Source organism: Sturnus vulgaris, chromosome 1 (assembly GCF_052056855.1).
Source record: "Sturnus vulgaris isolate bStuVul1 chromosome 1, bStuVul1.hap1, whole genome shotgun sequence".
NCBI lineage: Eukaryota > Metazoa > Chordata > Aves > Passeriformes > Sturnidae > Sturnus > Sturnus vulgaris.
In genome coordinates, this window is record NC_142243.1 from 13498880 (window position 1) to 13512658 (window position 13779).

A 13779-nucleotide genomic window follows, 5' to 3' on the forward strand; every position below is an offset into this window, starting at 1 on the left:
TTATGTGGTGACAAATGAAGTTCTGCTGTAGATTAGAAACTGGCAGGGAAAAAACAAATTACGGAAAATAGGTCAGCAGCGTGCAAGGGCAAGAGGGATTTATTCCTGGAAATCCTGCTCATTTTGAAAGAGGGGGAGTTGCTGATACAGCAACTTCAGTGAACAAGACACAATTATTTAGATTAGTTGAAAATAGGTAGTATTTTGAAGGAGGTAATAAAGTAAGGATGATATTAAGAGAGGGACATAGTGCAAGTTACTGAATGCTGCAATGAGTGCCTTGAGCTGTTTTTGGGACTGCAGATAAGCAGGATCCTTTCAAACAACATTCTTAGGCCACAGCAGTAGAGACATTTTCAGTTGTGTCTGCTGCTGAAAGAAGCAGTCTTTGCCTGCTTTGCTTCCTCCCTTGTGCCTCCCTAAGCTTTTATGAGGCTGTTAATTAGACTGAACTGGACCAGCCGGGGAAATGTAACCAATTAAAATTGTTTTTATTAAACATTAATTTTAATTTACATCTTTTGTATAATGATACAAATGCTTGAATAAACTGAAAGAAGAAGGTGGACAGAGGAATCCAGTGCCAGACATGACCATCTGGGGAGGGGAGAAGAGGAGAGACTGCTGCTTTCAACAACCCACATCTGTGGTTTGTGCTGGCCTTGCAAGATAATGAAATGCCAGGCTGAGGTGTTATTATGGGCTGCAGAATGGAAATACAATTGCTTGGAAATACTGTACCACCATCACACATGCTGAATTCACTCCAAACTGCTCTGACTTGTTGTGGAAAAGGAAAAGAAAGAATTGCAAATGGAAATAAGATCTCTGCGAAGAAGTTTAAAAAGAATTAATTTTATTAAGGAGCCAGGATTTCTTCTGCTGCCACAAATAGCACTAAATGAGTTGTTTCTTGAAGCCTCCCATTTGCAGCAGGTAATTTGCAAAGTGCCTCTGGAGCTGTGGTTGTAGCAGTTGTGTGATGTGCTACACTTTGTTCCTTGGTACATTTTAGACAGAGAGGTTGTCTTTGGTGGTCCCTGGATAGCTTAGTGAGGTGGTGATGATGAAGTTTGGCTGTTGATTGTGTTTCATCACGTTGTGTAAGGGTTTTGCATGGCAGTGAGCAATGCATGTGTGCTGGTGCAGGCCCAGGACCAAACTGCTTCAAGGGAATTGTTGCTTTTCCCACCTTTCTACAGCTGCTGTCCTCCAAGTGGTGATGGAGCCTGTGGTGCTGCCATTTTGGTTAAGTTCAGGAGTATATGTAAATATTTGACATTTTTCTTAAAGTTAGGCTCTGTCTATCTCAGAGGCATCACCCAAAACTGAAAGCATCTAAGGCTGGAGATAAACCTCAAAAATAGGCAGAGAAATCTTTGGTGCCTCAGTTTCCTCAAATAAATAATTTAGAGAATAATCTCTAATCTTCCTGTGGGTGCAGTGAAGCTAAAGTCGTTATTGTCCATTAACTGCTTTTGCCATACTGTGCTGGAGGGCACTAAAGAAGTACTGAGTAGTATTTATTTTAAATTTGATTTAGTGCTTTTGATTAAAAAATGAATAAAATTGTCATAGACCAGATTGTAACCCTGTAGGCACTTGGAATGGAGCATTTGTAAATGAAGCATTTACTGAGAAGTTTGAAATTGTTTTTCATGTTGGTTTCAACAAAACAAATTGAGCAAAGGACAATGAAAAATGCTAGAGCATTTTCTGTTATTAAAATGGTGAATTTGTTCGGTGCCTAAGGTAAAATCTGTGTTGTGCAAAAGACTGAAAAAGAAAATTTTACAGCATAACAGGGAAACTCAATTGAAGCAATTTTAGTGGAGTTTCTCAGTGGAATGAGGTGGAAAAAAAGGTGGAATGCAACTGTGAATGCAGTGAAAGAAAAAGGTGAAACTGCTAAATGATGAAATCTCATCACTCAATATTTCATAGGAGCTGAGAGCAGGATTGGGTGCCTTGTCCCTCTGCATCAAGGCCAGGTGTCCTGCATCACCATCACAGTGCTGGCACTCCCTTCCAGCTCTTCCTTCTCTGGGACTTGGGGCCAGAGCCTTGCCTGGTTTTGTTCTTTTGGGGAAGGAAGAGCTTGAACAGTAAGACTTAACATTAGGATGTATGCACATTAGGGCTCCTTTACCTCAGGTGTGTGTGATGTGTAACACAAGAGACCTTTAGAAACAGATGTATAGGTGCTTTTATTTTTAATCAGTACAGAATAATATTCAGAATATTCTGATATAATAATATATCAGAATATTCTGATTATATTTAATCAGAATATAAATTTAGAAAGTCATAAACCAAAGCTATATGTTAGCAAATCCTGGCAAATGAAAAGTGGAGTTAAGTCACTGTCTAAATGAGAGGAAATCCTTGGATTTTTCTTTAAGCAAGATTGTAAGATATTAAAATATCAGTGGAATTGAGGACACCCTCATTAAATTTGCTGATGACACCAAGCTGTGTGGTGTGGGTGACACTCTGGAGGGAAGGGATGCCATCCAGATGGAATTGAAAGGTAGGCACATGCAAACCTCATCAAGTTCAAAAAGGGCAAGTGCAGGATCCTGAATCTGGGTTGGGGCAGTCCCAAGCACAAAATACAGGCTGGGTGAAGAATGATTTGAGAGCAGCCCTGAAGAGAAGGACTTAGAGGTTTTGGTTAAGGAGGAGCTGGACATGACCTGAAAATGTGCATTTGCAGCCCAGAAGGCCACACGTGTCCTGAGCAGCATCCAAAGCACCGTGGGCAGCAGTGAGAGGGAAGTGATGCTGCCCCTCTGCTCTGCTCTGCCCTGCCCTGGTGAGATCCCACCTGGAGCACTGCAGCTGCTCTGGAGCCCCCATCATAAGAAACACTCAGACCTGATGGGGCAAGTGCAGAGGAGGCTGTGAAGATGACCAGAGGGCTGGGGCACCTCTGCTGTGAAGACAGGCTGAGAGAGTTTGGGGCTGCTCAGCCTGGAGAAGAGAAGGCTCTGGGGAAACCTCCTTGTTCTTAAGGGGACTTACAGTAAAGCTGGAGAGGGAATTTTTACAAGGGCATGTATAATATGGGAGAAGGGGGAATTGCTCCAAAATGAAAGATGTTAGGTTTGATAATAGAAGGAAATTCTTTATTGTCAGAGTGGTGAGGCACTGGAACATCCAGAGAAGTGGATGGCCCATCCCTGGAAGTGTTCAAGGCCAGGCTGGATGGGACTCTGAACAACCTGATCTAGTGAAAGATGGTCCTGCCCATGGCAGGGGATTTTAACTAGATGAAATTAAAGAGTTATTTCAAACAAAACTATGACATTATTTTCTTATGGTTCTTCGGGCAAAACTAATAGGGGGGTTGTTAGTAACACAAAAACAAAAGCTTTCAAAGTTGCATTTTCTAAAGGAGACAGAACTCAAAGAATATGTCCCAAATTTAAACTCCCACCAATGTACAGACTTTTGCCTTATTGGAAAACAGATATTTTAATCAAATTTTTAAAAAGTCAAGTCTTCAGCGAGCTTTCTGATGTAATTTCTGAACAGTCCTGAGCCATTCTGAAAAAAATACCCAGAATTGAATTTTGTTATTAAGATGCCTGTGTGAGTAAAATGATGTTTTGTGTGATGGGGAGCAGGGTGCTATACTTTTACCTTGCTTCTAAATTGACTCTTACGTTCAGTGCTCCAGGGGATTGAACTGTTGTGTACTTGGTTGAGGCTGGCGAAATCCTTGCATGCTGATACAGATCTGCAAATCAAGCAACAAGGGACCGTTTCAGATTGAAAAAAGAAAAAAAAGAAATGAATAAGGATAAAAGAGCTATGAGACCTGTTTGAAAATTGCCTAATGACAAATTCAAGTTGCTAAATAAGAAATGCTTTTTGTATCTTTAAAAAAAAATCCTCAGAAGGATGAAAATCACCATCTTTGAAACGGTGAGGTGAATAATAATATATTCAGGAGTGTTACGGGGAAAATGTGAAGTGATTAATAAATTCTTTCCTTTGTCTCAATATCAAGGGGAAACTATGTGACTTATCTATAATACATCTCTGCAGAAGTCTTTTAGATCTCTAAACTTATAGGTGGAGGCACGTGCACTTGGTTTTCTGCAGGGAAAGTGTGTCCCAATTTCATGATTCCGTTGTCTTTTTTTTTTTTTTTTCCCCTTTAAAAATCATGCAGGACTTAACAACTTTTTTTTTTTCCTGGTGTCTTTATACAGAATAAACCAACTTGTCAGATTAAAGGGAAAAGTATTTAAAATTCTGTTGCTCTACATTAGTTACAAGCAGGTGAATTCAGTGTGGATCTATTTATGAGAGAGCTAGTGGATGTGCCTAACTTGACCTACTTTAGACTACTCAACAGAAAAAAACCAATCACAATGTAGTTGTAGCACTGCCATGTAATCTCTAACCTGTTTTCTTCCTACCTTAAGAATGTCTTTGTTGTTGTGGCCTTCTAAATACATATATCTATTTAGAAGCTTGTCTATCTATATCTATATGTGTATATATTTATTTCCTGGATGCCATAGTAACAATCCATGCTGTGGAGTTTTTTAGTTCCATAAACATCAACTTCTCCGTATCAAATGAATGTCTCTGGTCCTGAAATCCCAGAACTGTATTACCTGGCATTGTGGAGTAGGAAGAACTCAAGTTCTAAAAGAAAATTAGACTTTACTTTGTAAAGTCAGCCCAGTTGTGAAAAAATTCAAGTGAAGCACCTTCACCCAAAGCAGGGGCAGTTTCCTCTCTGTGTGCAGGTGTTACATGAGTTGTTAGCAAGGGGTGGTCTACAGCAGCAGTTGCCACCATGAAAGGGAAAATAAATTGTCTATGAAGACATCAACCAGAATATGTTTGTTACATGCCAAGTGCTACACTTATGTTGGTTCACCATGTGGGGATGTCTCTGTAATTGAGGTAATTCCTGCATTTTGCAAGGTAGATGATAACCAGGCCTGGCCTTTGGGCTGAACTTTGCAGGAGAATTCAATTATACATTGACCTATAATTGTAGCCTTGTTTCAAGTAAAGCAGATAACTATTTCCTTTAAAGATACTTCCCATGATTCTGACATCTAAGTAAGACTTTGAATCTGTATTTAATATGAACCCTAATATTTGTTTTACACTGGCAGATCTTGGTGGTCTATATGTCAGTTTGTGAATCATGAGAGAAGACTATAAAATTTCAGAGATTTGGACATGGAAATATTCTGTAGATAAGCATTATTTAAAGCAAACAAAGAGCAGACTTACACCTGTGAAACAGATATGTTTTGAATCCTGAGGAAAAACAGAAAGTGGAATAAAGACTGTAACTAGGCAGTTACACAAAATAAACCCGTTTTTAAGGTAACTATCAATTTGAGATAATTTGTTATAGTTGTACATGGGTCTATGAGAGAGTTACTTCTCCTTGTAATACGACAGACACATCTATAATTTGTTATTGATCAGATCATCAGAAAGCTCCTTGGATATGCTTTGCTTAGTAATTAAAAGTGTGACAATCCATGCTTTATGTATTTCAAATATGTAGCACATGAAAGGTTAGTGCTTTATTATTGCATCTAAGATTTTGGTTGATTTTATCATTACATTTGGTTTTAAAGATTAATTTTTGTGGGCTCCCCAACAGGCAGCACTAAAAGTGCTGGGAAGACTTGTCTGGTCCTGCCAAATCTTTTCTGGCTATTCTTGTTAGCTGTGGTTGGTTTTACTTACAGGTTGCTCTGTAAGTGAACTGCCTGACATTCATTATGTGATGAAATGCCTTGAGTTTTATAGATCTTATGCTTGGCATCTAATAAAATGTTTAAAAAATCGGTTATGCACTGCAGATGTTAAGGTGCTAAGAAAAGGAAGAAATGAAGCACATCTGGTATCTTTGAACGAGAAGCATTTTGTAGCTTAGAATCCTAAACTGCTGCTGAGACATTTGAGATCCATTTTAGTATTTCTGCTTTTCAGAGTATCACATCTAAGAGTCTTATATTTGCCTTTGAAAACATGCAATATTATCCCCAACATGTTAATAAGGAAATGCACTTTTGAGTGATTTTTGCCACTATCATATAGCAAGTCAGTGTAGGAAATTTGAAAGGACCCAATATTGCCTTCATTTTAAGTCTCTATTTAATATAATAAATATATCATCAAGGTATTTTTTAAAGTTCAATTTGGCAACAATTTACCCATTTGCCCAGTGAACAGAAACTTAGGGCACTATTTTGTCATAATTATATTATTTTGTAATGTGCTATGAGTGTTATAGTGGGACACATTATATGTGGACTTAGAACTGATGCAAAATGACTGCAGAAATAGCTTTGTGTTCCAGTAATACTTGAGTCTTCTTTAAAATGTTTCTTAAATATAATCTGGTGGGAACAGCTACATATTTTTGTTATCCACTTGATACTTGCCATCTGTAGAGGAGCCTAGATGCATGGATTTGTTCTGGTAGCTATCGCTTTGCAGCACATCTCCTCCCTCTGCCTCCCACCCTGGACTCTCAGTGGTCCTGAAGAAGTCCTTGAAACAATCCAGAGTGGGATGACCTCAGTCTGGGGAAAACAAACCCTGCAGTTTTCAGTCAAACAGCAAATACAGTGTGTAAAATATGATTACAATGCACATTGTGAGACGCTTGAGAATCGGTGGTGCTTCAGACATTATTAATGGGCTTTATTTCTGTCAGATCCCTTTTGGTGCCGTTTTCCTTGTATGGGGCTGCCAAGTTGCTTGAGTGTTTGCAATTTTTGGCTAGTAATTTTTTCCCTTTTCTTCAATATTCTTTTCTATGCTGGTAGGCAGAGACTATTCAGATGCATGAATTAAGAAGCATGTTCGATCAACAACGAAAAAACCTTTTGACTTGTAATGCATTTCTTGCTGTTTGTTGGTAAGCTACCACTGTAAGGACATACCCAAGATTTTCTTGACTGTGAAGAAGCAGAAGCAGGAAAATGTCTCAAGTCAAATTCACTAGCAGGGAAACTTTTTGCCTAACCTACTAAATCGCTTAAAAGGCTCTCGTACTTTTTGATGCTGTCTGCAATGCCTACTGTAAAAAGAATTAACTGCAGCATAATCTAGTAAAAATGTTTTTTAGTGGAAGCTCTGCTACATGGCCAAGCAGTATTTGTGTTGTGCTCCTGCCACCAGCCTGGCTTGCTGTGTGATAGAGGTGTGTGCCACCAAGTCATTACAGAACATATGTGTGCCATTTCAGTGATGCATCACAGGTTGTTGAGCCCCTAAAGACCACTGACTTCAGTCAAGGTCTAAATTGATACACACTACAAAATAACTGGAATACCATAAGACTTGTTATTAGTATTGCCAGGTTTTTAATACATGCTTTAAGAAGTCATTATGAATGAAAAAATGCTAGTTATTCAAAATTGAATGGATTGTCACATATGTTTTGCCAAAGGAAGGTTGCATTAAATTGTATTCATTGGCTCTCTGGTGTTCTGCTTTTTGGACAATAGGAAGTCAGATTCATCTCTCTTTAAATCTGTAAAAACATTTCCTTTTAAGGCACTTCAAAACAGAAATAGTGCCATTGTGAAGCCAACTAGGCTTAAGGCTCAGCTTGATCAGCTTAATAAATGGGAAATAAGAGATGATTGCCTGTGATAGCAGGGAATGAATTTGATATTCATCAGAGACCTGAGAAATCCCTTCCATTCTGCACTCCTCTATGTCTATATGATATCTATTCACTGATTTGACTGAGCAAGGCAAATTTCATTTTAGAGTAGTGAGGCATATTAAAACTATGTGAATATTGTCATTACCAATTGCAGGGTGACCATCCTGCGGAAGGACGTGAGTAACATAGGGATTATTGAGATGTAAAGAGAATATTAACTTGTATATCTCTGTGTGTGTATATCTGTATGATTAAATAATTTTTGCATATTTTTTTGTGTTTAAGTGGATGATTTAATGTAAGGCTTCTCTCTCCCTGGATTACTGATAATAGCAGTGCACCAAGTACAGGGCTGTTGTGAATTACACAAAGCTCTCACCTAATTATTTGTGCATATATATGTATGTTCAAGAGGGAACATAGCCTATTTTTTGTATTCAATATTTTTTGGGTTTTCCCCATGTTGTCTTTGTAACTGCTCTTCAGATTTGATTGAAAATTGCCATTCTCTGGAGATCTGGCCAGTTAATCAAAAAGTGAGAACATTAGCACAAAAGCCTGATGCTGGTGTATTTGTGCTAGTTAAGACACAGGAAAATAGGTCCCTTAGGAGCTGTTTCCCATCAAGTGTGATCATACAGAGAGAGAGAACCTACTTTATGTTGCAAGAACCAAACAAACATTTATGAAGCACAGCTGCCAGGAGACTAATAGCGAATATGTCTCTTCTTCTAAAATCACTACAGAGAAGTGCAAGAGACTAAAAGGGGAAATATGAAGGGAAGGGCATATTTCAATAGCAAAAGCTTCATTTTATTTTTGTCTTGGCTGAGGAAAAAAAATATTGTCAGGAGCTTGTCATTACTGTCATTACTTGTCATTACTTTTCTGCAGTAAAATTTAAAGCACCTGTTGTGAGTTGGATCCTTTCAGTTTGGTATTTACAGGACTTATACTCACTATGCTAAAATTAAAAAAAAAAAAAATTAAAATAGATTAAATAGAAAATGAACAAATCAGTGTCTGGTGCTCCTTGGGAAAGTGAATCTCACTGTGATGCTCACTGAGGTAATGCTGTCTCCAGCCAGTTCTCAGGTCACACAACCACTACTGAGAGACTGAGCTGACTGAATACCATACTCATATATGGTATTAACACAAGATACAGAAATAACATGATCACAGCTTATCAGTATTATATCAGCTCAATAATATCTGAAGTTTAAATCAGTCACATTCCTGAAGGGGGAAATAGGAGAAATTTCAAAATGCCAACATAAAAACTTCTCTCTTTGCTTTTCATCTCATTGAAGTCTGGGCATTGCAAGACTTTCAGAAAAGTGACTTCTTGCATACTGCCAGCTCAGCAGGTAAATAGCTTTATGTCCATGCAAGTTGTCCTTTCATCACATTAAAATATGCAAAAGTATTGACATGGTATTTCCTTTGGATGAGTGTGATAAAAGCAATAATTCCGAGGAAAAATTACTTACAAATGTTATTTTGTAAAGATGATTACTACAGCAATAGTGACATATCAATGCTTTCCTAATCATTATAGCTCATCTTGCCAGTTTCTTAAGGAGTTGGGAAAATGCACAAAAAACTGTAAAGGAGGCCTAGACAGAGCTCTCTATGCTGCCCTTGTGCAGATGCATTTCAGTGTATCCAAATCTCTTTCCACAATCAGTTCTTTCATCTTGGAGCACATATCCTGCAGACTGGCAGTGCTGGGTTGGTTAATGGTTGGACTTGATGATCTTAGAGGACTCTTCCAGCTGAAATGATTCAATGCACAAGACAGTTGCAATTTACATTATAGGTGGAGCAGACCTTGCCAAGGAGTGCTCACTTAATTTTGAAAGCAGAGTTTGCTCTCCTTTATACAGGCATTATCACTAAAATATCACTTTCTGCACAATAATGAATTAGTTATTATACCCTCCTGAAGTGGAAAAAACCCAACCAAACCACCCAAGCCAAACACCTTTGCTTCCATTTTTTTTCTAGTTATTGGTAGAATGGAGATGTTGCTGTTGAATTTGAGAGATGGGGTTAAGTGTTCAGAGAAAACAGATTTATACATAACCCTTCCAGGCATTCTGAGCCCAGTTCCCATTGTGTCTGCCTGAAGCAGATTGTGATCCTTTCTTTCTCAGAGCAGGCACCTAGAAACAAAGGCTGCACAAGTTAAACATGTAGGAATTTACTATTCAGACTCCAGGATGCTATTGAATTTTCTTTAGAAAATTAAATTTCTTTAGAAAAAAGAGAAGAGAATGTGAAGTTCTGCTTCTGTTTTGGGGAGTTCATGAGAAGTGCATTGAACAGCAGAGATGAGTGGGAAAGTGCTTCTTTGAAGATGAAGTTGTGGATTAATTGGAGGCAGGGGCTGATATTTTGATACTGGACATTAAAATTTCCAATAAGACAGGGAAAGCATGGCTGATTTTGAACTTTGAAAAAATCTAGGCAGACTTCATTCAGAAATTTTCTGAGAAAATGTAATAAAAATAGCTGTTTGGGTTCATATATATTGGATAAAGTTCTGTTGGCAAGAATACTGCTGACATTCCGTAACTGCAGATTTTGTAGTCCGAAGTGCTGGCAGAGAGATTGTCTTCAAAAATAAAAACCCAATTTGCAACTTTTCATATGTATTTCATTAACACCATGCAGGTGAACTGTGAAAGGGACCTCTTTACAGGTAGAACTTTTAGCTCTAATAGTCTATTTTGAGCAGTTAAGATAATTTTTCAGTTTTTGAGTCATTAATTTTATTAGAGAACTTAGAAGAATAATTATATATTTTTATTTTTCAAACAGTGGGAAATTTTACATTGAGCACATCAAGATATGGAGAAGTATGTTGGAAGAGATGCTTTAAATTTTCCCCTGTGCTGGAAAGATGAAAGGATCTTTTAATTACTCATTTCAATTTTGGAAAAAAACATTCTGGCTTCAGGAGCTGTACATTAAAAACTATATCTTCTAATATAGCAGATATCAGTGGTTTTATGTAGAGAAAAGAAACCTTACACTTTGGGAGCTTGCTCAAGTCACTTATTTCTGGGAAATATCTTCAGTAATATCCATGTGGGTTCACAGAAACTTTCTTGCCCTGTTAAATGTCCTTTTCCTTGTTTACCTCATCCAGGTTGAATTTGCCTTTCAGAAGAAAACTGCTTTCCAAATAAAGAAATAATTGCTTGATGCACGGATTTTCACAGCTAGTTAGTTACTTTTCATAGTAAATCAGAATTTTAAGTCAAATCCCTCTGCAGGTGTCCAATTTTTCTCTCCGTTCACTTCAATGTAAATCAAAATCTGTGTTATTTTGAGAAGAAAAGAGTGTCTGATTACTGTAATATTAAAGATTTTTAAAAGGGTACATCATACATCTGTTGATCACGGCAGTAGTGTTTCATTAGGATTATGATTGCTCCTCTAAGCACCTATTTATGGGCACATGCAAGTTTCTGATACAGATCTGTCTGCTGTCCAGGAAAAGCCAGACAGAGGCGTGTGGGAGCTGCTGTTTCTTAATTGCTTGGATAACTGACAGTCAGTGTGGTTCCAAAACTTGCTGTGTTTATGATTCTCGAAACAAAAGGCACAAAATGTAGATGTGATGGTGCCAGATAGCATCTGTTTTACGTAGCTTTTGATTTGCAGTTTCTGATTTGTTATACCCCAATATTGAAAGGTGCACAGAGGCAGGAGGCAGCTAAGTTGGCTTTTCCCTTTCACCTGGCTGCACTCGTGGTCAGGTAGAGGGATGCTTCTCTCCTTGGCAGGAAAAACGTCTGGACCACCAAGTGGGACAGAAAGAAAGGAAACAGAATGGTGGAGAGGCCTAGGTCTGATGGGAGCAAGAGCAAAGATACTCTCAGGGCTGGGAAGGGTGGAAAGAAGGGATTGTACAAGGATTTAGCTCAAGCATTGCACAGGGGGTTGTGTCCCAGGCAGGCACTGAAGGCAGATCCATCAAGAATAAGCCCAAAGGACTGCTGCAAACACTGAGTGGGGCAAAGAGAGCTTTATTTACAGACTTCAAGTAGTCAAGAGAAAGGCTTTTGGGGATAAAAAGTGATGAAGTGTAGGACCCGAGTGTTAATAAATGAATGATGCTTACGTTGCACGTAATAGATGTCTATTAAAATGACACAGCGTAAAGCCAGACATTTATTTTTTGGCAGAGGCATATCTACAAATAGATAGGATGTTATTTCAATCTCCTTCCATGTGTGTATATATATATATATATATATATATATACACACCAGCATGTTTGCTTAGGAAAACCATGCATGGAAAATTGTTAAAAACCATAGTATTAACAAAATCATGTTCATCTGTGATGACCTTTTGTCATAAGTGAGATTCAAAATTGGGTTTCGTTAGCAACTCTGATGAAAAGAGTTCCCTTTAGGCAAGTAATAGCTTCAGTGCAATAAAGTACACAGTTTTCTACAACCACAAGTGTCCCTAACTTCAAACCAGGAAACCCATGGCGACAGTGATTTGCAAGATGCTGTAAGAAACAAGGTGTGCAATACTTCTTCTCAGCATGAACCAACTCCAAATGATCTGATTTTCCTTTATAAACCTTTTTGCATGTGACTGTAGACATGGCATGGAGATTTGAATATTTATTTAACTTTAAATTTTATGCAGTGGTACATATAGAACTTCAACTGAAATCAGTAAATATGCAGTTCTAGGCAGGTTCAGGATGGTGGTTAACCTTTGAAGTGTATTACTTACCTTGTGCTTAACAGAGAGAGATGAGGAGGAGGTGCATACTAATGCTCTTGAGTCACAGGATCATCAATCTTCCAAGTAGCTTGGCCTCACACAGCATGCTGCTTTCCTGGATGCACAAGGCTTATCCATAGCCCATGGAAGCCTGATGCATCCAGCCTCTTGCTTTTGCAGATTCCCTGTGGAAATCTCAATTGGACATTACCAACTGTCTCTGCTTGCCTTTAACATCTCTTCAATACTTTAATAACTTGTCTGACTCTGTGTGCTTAGCTCATAATCTATCATGTATTATTTCACTGACCTGATAACTCTGGCTCTAAAGTCTGTCTGTGTTTGAAACCTACTGTTCACACTCTGTAATATTTTCTGTTTGATTACATGGGTATTTAAAAGTATAAGCTTCCAGTAATTAACATACACATAAGAATGGCTTTAGATCTTACTGGAAGTCCTTGAATTACCCTGATCTAAATTTGGAAGTACAGCATTCACAACTTTGACATTACTTATACGTTTGGTGAATAATGTATGTACTTTTTGGAAAGTGAAATTAAAAATAAAATCAATTGGTTAGCATTAGAGCCTCACGTAGCTCTTTGATGTCAGCCTTCTCTGGCAAGCTATTAATAAAGGTCGTGATAAAATGTTTAAAAAGCTCTTGGTACTTCGTGGAATTACAGAAGCTGCATTTTATTATACTGTTTTTAAGTATTTGCAAATGAGCCTCAGTGATCTGCCTTATGTGTTCAGTCAAGCCCCCAGTAACCTGCCCAGGGAGAGCCTGGGAGGAGTTTCCCCAAACACTGCTGACCATCAGCTGATTTTGTGCTTTTGCTTGTCAACCTTTTAAAAAAATGCTGACTGTGGCACGGCTTTTATAACTGTAGTAAAATTATGATATAACACTGGCCAAACTATAAATATAATTTCAAAAATGCATAAAGTGACAAAAACCAATTTAGAACCGTTTCAGACAGAAGAGGAAAGATTTTTGTAGTTGTGGAAGCACAGTATTTCCTCTGCACATGTGGTAACCCCAATAATCTGAGAATGGTAAAATGTCATTACTAAAATGAGTTTAAATAATTTAAATAAAATTTAAATAAAATTAAATTTATTAATTTATTATTTATTTAATTAATTAATTAAATAAATTTAAATTAAATAGGTTTAAATAATTTTTGGTTTTTGTAATATCTAGGATGAAGATCGAACAGAGGAGGACAACAGCAGAGTTGAGCCTGTTGGACATGCAGACACTGGCTTGGAGAATGCTACCAATTTTTCCCTGGAGTAAGTTACTGGCAGAACATACTGTTTTAGCAAGTCTTAAGATTGAGCAC

General features: G+C 37.9%; 1 protein-coding gene across 12 annotated transcripts in view; it reads left to right on the top strand.

Annotated features, from left to right (window-relative positions):
* Positions 1–13779, top strand: part of PARD3 (par-3 family cell polarity regulator) — a 442545-nt gene that overhangs the window by 212661 nt on the left and 216105 nt on the right. For all 12 annotated transcript variants that reach the window (XM_088159644.1, XM_088159672.1, XM_088159667.1 and 9 more), the window contains one exon: positions 13638–13729. In XM_088159644.1, coding sequence (XP_088015770.1) covers positions 13638–13729 — 92 coding nt within the window. The remainder of the gene's footprint in view (positions 1–13637; positions 13730–13779) is intronic.